Below are 6,206 nucleotides of genomic sequence, written 5' to 3' on the forward strand. Positions count from 1 at the left end.
GTCTATACGAGGTAAATAATCAAAAGAGTCAGGGACTCTTGGTAAAAAGGAAACATGGGTACCCAAGGAAGTAAACGAGCGAAAAATGATCCAGCCAGTCCAATTATTCTGGCCATGAAACAAAAATATGGGGATCAAAGTGTTGAATGTTTGAATTACTGGGTAACAAATCATGGATTCCCAGAAGGGGGATCGTTGAGCAAAAATCAACTGAAAAAATTACGTGAAAGTCTTGAGAAAGAAAGACAGACAATTATGAGCAAAAAGAGAGTGAAAAGTGATAAAATGAGAGAGATTGAAAAGAATGAAGGATGTCTGAAAAAGTGGGAAGATGAATGTGAAACGAGAGAAAGGAGACAAGTGTACAAAATGATAACATGTATGAAAGTCGATAAGAAAGACAAAGGAAGTGATTTTGAACCTAAGAGTAAAAAGAATTCTCTCTATCCTAAACTGACAGGGTGCGGTCAGAGCTCTCTGGTTGATGACACTTCCTGGTCCCCCCCTTGAAGACGACCTCCTCCATCTGCCACGTCATCACCGATGTCATCCACATCCTCTTTCATGAACACTCCCTCACCAGGCTCCAGTGTCCTCACCTCCTCCTCCCTCTCCCCTCCAATTGCAGCACGCACCAGACAACAATCAGATTCAGCTCTTACGATGCCAATGGTGCAAGTTATGGGTCCGGATGGAAATCCAGGTTTTGTCTACCGCCCATGGACAACTCAGGACCTGATTGATGCAGCAAGGTGGTGCTGCCATGGCACGAGCCTATGTTCAGTTCATCAAAGATTTCACACCAACCTCAGGCGAAATCCAGAGAGTCATGATGAAATACATGAAACCATCTGATTTCTCCAAGGTGAAAGACATTTTCCCAAGAGATGGCGACTTCAGACCACAAACGGTGAATTGGGACACTAATGACAATGCTGATCTAGCAGACCGACAGTATCAGGACTTTATCACACAATTAGGACTGAAATTGGTTGAGGTTTTCCCTGCTCACTGTGACCTCGCTAAAGTGAATGCCTGCTGTCAGAAGGAAGAGGCATGCAGAGAGGACGCAGGCCATGGCAAGGAGAGAGATCAGATCCAAGAATGGGACCACCACCAGGTTACGATGTGTGCTTCCTGTGTGGCAATAAAGGACATTGGGCAAAGGATTGCACACAATTCCGAGGCCGAGGCAGAGGAAGAGGTGCTCCACCTAGAGGCAGAAATGACCGTTGGCAACAATCATCTGTCTGATCTGAGAGACGAGGGAGGGGAGGACCGGATGCGTGCGTCACCCAGACAGCCTACCCTGAACCTTCAGAAAAGGGGAGTGAGAATGACACACACACACACACACACACCACTCACACGCTTACACCGCAGCAACAACACCAACTACTCACAGATACTATTGAAGTTTTACAGAGAAAAACTGAGTTTAAACCTATAGGAACATACACCATGTATGATGACTCAATGGTGCAGAAACTGCCCACTATGATTTTGAATGTTGCAGGAAAAGATGTTACATTTATGGTTGACTCGGGTGCAACACGCACAGTGTTAAAATACTCTGAAATACCTAAACCAGACATTGCCAAACTCAGTGGCAATTTCATGTATTCCATTGGTGCATGTGGAACAACAGTGAAAGAAAACTATACATCTCCAATTACGTGTTCTCATCCTGAACCATTTACTAAAGTAAAGCACTCATTTTTGCTTTCCCAAGTCTGTCCATTCAACTTGTTAGGACGAGACTTGATGATGGCTTTTGGCATCGACCTGATTTCGACACCAGAAGGAGTTAAAGCTGTGAGACGAACAACTCCACCCAATCCTGAAGCCTATATAATGGCTAAGTATCAACCTGATTTAATCTCCTCGCTGCTCTACATATACCAATGGAAAGTTGAGAGTGTTTTGGCTCCATCTCTAACTGAACGTGCACATGCACTGGTTAGCCCAACTGCAGCTTTCATGCAGCCTGAGGCACTCCATTGCACGTCACACGTGACAACTGACCTTGACAGAGACTATGAAACTAAATGGTGGACTGACATCAACGATACTCTACTGACTGACTCTCTCTACTGGACAGACCTGCGATGTGCACTTTCTGTCAGCTTAACAGCTGAACAACAACGATTTTTTCTGATTAACAATTCACATCCACATATTTCGCTTTCCAAAGGACAAACTGATCAATGGAAAGATTTAGGTCCATGGACAAAATCATGCATTGAGCTCAAAGATTGGCAATCTACACCTGACCCACATGTGTCGTACTCGCCAAAGGGGGGTGTTTTCAAAACTGCATGCAAATTAACTGTGGCTACTCTGAAATCTGTCTACTTGCTAGACCACAATCTTGCTAAAACCGAACACATACAGCAAATGTTCTCCGCAGAACAGATCCATCCAGCCCTTGCACAAGTCCCACCCAAATTGTGGGCACAAGGCAAATATGATGTAGGTCTCATAAAAAATTGTGAACCTGTAATAGTCACTCCTAAGTCTGACTACAGACCAAAACGAGTTCAGTACCCTCTGTGTCCGGAAGCCGTCAACGGCATTAAACCTGTTTTTAAATCCTTATTGGAAGCCGGTGTTATTATCCCATGCGATGACTCACCTGTCTGCACTCCTATTTTTCCAGTTCAAAAAGCTAGAGAACCACCATCTCTACCCGAGTGGCGATTTGTTCAAGACTTAAAAGCAGTTAATGCAGCTGTTCATGCCAGAACACCAAGTGTTCCTAACCCCTACACTTTGCTTTCACAAGTTCCATCCTCTGCTAAGTGGTTTTCAGTTGTTGATCTATCAAATGCATTTTTCAGTGTTCCTGTTCACAAGGATTCTCAGTACTGGTTTGCATTCCAGTTCAACGGGAAAGGTTATACTTTCACCCGTTTATGTCAGGGTTTCACTGAATCACCAACAATTTACAATCAGGCTTTATGCGAATCATTGTCGCCTCTAGCGCTCTCTGATGGCACTGCCTTACTACAATATGTAGACGATCTTCTGATCTGCGCTCCAACTGAAAAAAACAATGCATAACTGACACTATCAAACTGCTCAAACATCTGGCAGAAGAAAGACACAAAGCCAGTTTAAACAAGCTACAATTTGTCAAACAAGCTGTGACCGTCCTGGGTCACATAATTTCTGGTGAAGGCAAAACCATGTCTCCAAAACATATTGAAGCTATTCAAAAGATTCCAAAACCAATTACCCAAACACAAATGCTATCTTTCCTGGGGATGTGTTCCTACTGTCGCGCTTTTGTCCCTAATTTTTCTGAGGTTGAAAGACCCCTCAGGACCTTGTGTCACCAATCAGGCATGACCTCTCGCTCACAACTTGAGTGGACACCGGAAGCAGACACTGCATTCCTGAACTTGAAACTTCAACTTCAGTCTCCTCCCACACTTGGACTTCCTGACCCAACCAAACCATTCACTCAGACCGTGGATGAACGTTCGGGTTGCATGACTTCTGTCCTCCTACAACCTCATGGTGATAGGCTTCGTCCTGTGGCATATTTCTCGGGTAAACTCGATCCTGTTGCAGCAGGCATGCCAAAATGTCTCAGAGCTGTAGCAGCTGCTGAAAAAGCCCTTTTGGCCTCAACAGGTATAGTTGGCTATGCTCCTTTGACTCTCCTTGTGCCACATGTGGTCTCTTTGATCCTTTCTGAGCAGAAAACATCACACCTTTCGGCTGCTAGACACCTTAGGTATCACACGTGTCTTCTTGACGTGCCTAATGTCACTCTTAAGAGGTGTACTGTTCTTAACATCTCTTCCACCTCACTTCTCAGCTCAAGCTGCGGAACTTGTGGCCTTAATGACTGCCTGCCAATTAGCTAAGGGTGGATCTGTAAATATCTACACTGATTCCAGATATACTTTTGGTGTTGTTTATGACTTTGGTGCACTTTGGAAACATAGAGGTTTTCTGAAATCTGATGGCAAGCCCGTTTTGCATCACACACTCATTGCAGATCTCTTAGATGCCATCCTTCTTCCTTCTGCCATTTCTGTGTGTAAATGTGCTGCTCACACTAATGCCTCTGACCCAATTTCTACAGGTAACGCTCAAGCGGATGCAGCTGCGAAGGCAGCTTCTCTTCTCCCTTTGTTTGACTCTTCTGTATCACATACTTTGGTTTCAGTTTCTTCTGACGTGCCATCTTCCCTCAGTGCTGTTCAATCTTTTGTGTCTCCAAAAGATAAGCAACTTTGGAGAAACGCAGGTGCTTCATGTCATGATGGCATCTGGATAGGCCTCGACAACAACCCGTGTTTGTCTTCCCATTTCTTCCCTCACTATGCTAAATTGACACATGGGTCTGACCATGCATAAAAAGGAGGGATGCAGCAAATGATTAATACGTTTTGGTTCACAAAAGGGTTTTCTGCCTATGCTCAAAAACACTGCCAAGCCTGTGTTATCTGTGCTACTCACAATGTAGGCAGGGCAATCCAACCTTCTCAACAAGCTGTTCATCCTCAACCAACTCGACCTTTTGAGCATGTCATGATGGATTTTGTAGAACTAACTCCATCAGAAGGAAAGTCTCATTGTTTAGTGATGGTAGACATGTGGAGCAAATGGGTTGAAGTGTTCCCAGCCTCAAAACAATCTGCCTCAGTAGTAGCTAAAGCCCTTCTTACTGAAATCATTCCCAGATGGGGAATTCCAGCTAAAATCTCCAGTGATAATGGTAGCCATTTTGTTAATTCAGCTATCACTGAACTGAGCCTATACTCAGGCATTAACCTGAGAACACACTGTGCCTACCACCCAGCAAGTGGAGGTGCAGTAGAGAGGGAGAATGGAATACTAAAGAACAAGCTGGCCAAGTGTTGTGAAGACACAGGTCTTCCATGGACAAAAGCACTTCCTCTAGTGCTTATGTATATGAGAATGCGAAAACGAACTTGAGCCCCTTTGAGATTCTTTTTGCAAGTCATCCTTCTGTAGGTGTGGAAACCCCCCGATCTCCACCCCCATCAACAGCTCTTTGTGATCACAACACACTAACCTACAGTACCAATCTATCCAAACTGCTCTCTGATGTAAAGAAACAGTTGATGGAACGGTGGCAAGCTCCATTCCAGATCCTGCTGACAACCCACCCTGCTGTGAAGGTCGCTGAGCGTGCTACCTGGATCCACACCAGCCACTGCAGAAAGGTTCCAGCACCCCCTGCTGGTTCTCCTGGAAAACTACAAACTCCGGAGGCTGCTAAGTAAGATTTTGCGTTTGCAACAGGCACACAGGCGACCAAGGGCCTGAAGAAAGAAGACAACAAGTGGCGTGCAGACGTAGTTTCTGTGTCACCTTTGTGGGCGCAAGAAGACCTACACCACACCACACTCTACACCTGTTACACCATTTCACTGTCTTTATCTTTCACACAGTGACTCTCCCCATGCAAGTCTGTATATTTTTATGTGCGTTTTTTATCTAGTTTCTGTAATTGTTATATTTGTTACGTTGTTGTTCGCACTACTCCCTTACCTCCTTGATACATAGGCCATGGACCGTAACAGACCCTGGCATCCATTCAGACACCCAGGCCTGTGTGGTATACGAGGCACTATGTGTTGTTTCCTGTTTTTAACCTTGATCATTGTCCTTCCGATTTTGTTTTTTCTGGGACCACAGCTCATTCCCCACTCACTTGACGCTAACACGAGTAATACCAACCAGCTGGTTCACCGTCTTAAACGCACTCTCCTGACAAATGACAGTCTCCATGACCATGCGCAGAATGTCTGGTACCAAAGCATGTTTTTCTTTGCTAAACAATAGACCACTTCCCCTTATTATGTTTGTTCCTTGATACCTCGCACTACCACTGGTTCAGTCCCTGTTGTTCCTAGACCCCTCTATGCGACTGAGACTCTTTCTGTGTTGGTAGCCATGACAACAACTGCCGTAGACACTGTTGACGATTCATGGATAACAGTAAACATGATCAGGCGACTGGCAATGATTAATGAAACCTTAGTAGACTATACGGGTTTGAAGTGGCATTTTAATCCTTCTTCTTTACCACTAGTAGACAAACTTGCCTCTCCGCACCAGTTTTTCATACACAATTGGCACCCTGGAAACCAAAGTTCTGTTTCCGACGAAATTGCATTTCCCCTGTGACTGGATGTGCGCCTAATGTTCCAGTTGGATCTTCC

The 6,206-nt window shown here is 44.8% G+C and overlaps 1 protein-coding gene across 1 annotated transcript; it reads left to right on the forward strand.

The window, feature by feature from the left end:
• Positions 1–529: 529 nt before the first annotated feature.
• On the forward strand, positions 530–3,101 carry LOC122761013. Its single transcript, XM_044016216.1, has one exon. The coding sequence runs from the start codon at positions 1,462–1,464 to the stop codon at positions 3,061–3,063; it is 1,602 nt and encodes a 533-aa protein (XP_043872151.1). The 5' UTR covers positions 530–1,461; the 3' UTR covers positions 3,064–3,101.
• Positions 3,102–6,206: the final 3,105 nt, after the last annotated feature.

Source organism: Solea senegalensis, unplaced genomic scaffold (genome assembly GCF_019176455.1).
Source record: "Solea senegalensis isolate Sse05_10M unplaced genomic scaffold, IFAPA_SoseM_1 scf7180000014306, whole genome shotgun sequence".
NCBI lineage: Eukaryota > Metazoa > Chordata > Actinopteri > Pleuronectiformes > Soleidae > Solea > Solea senegalensis.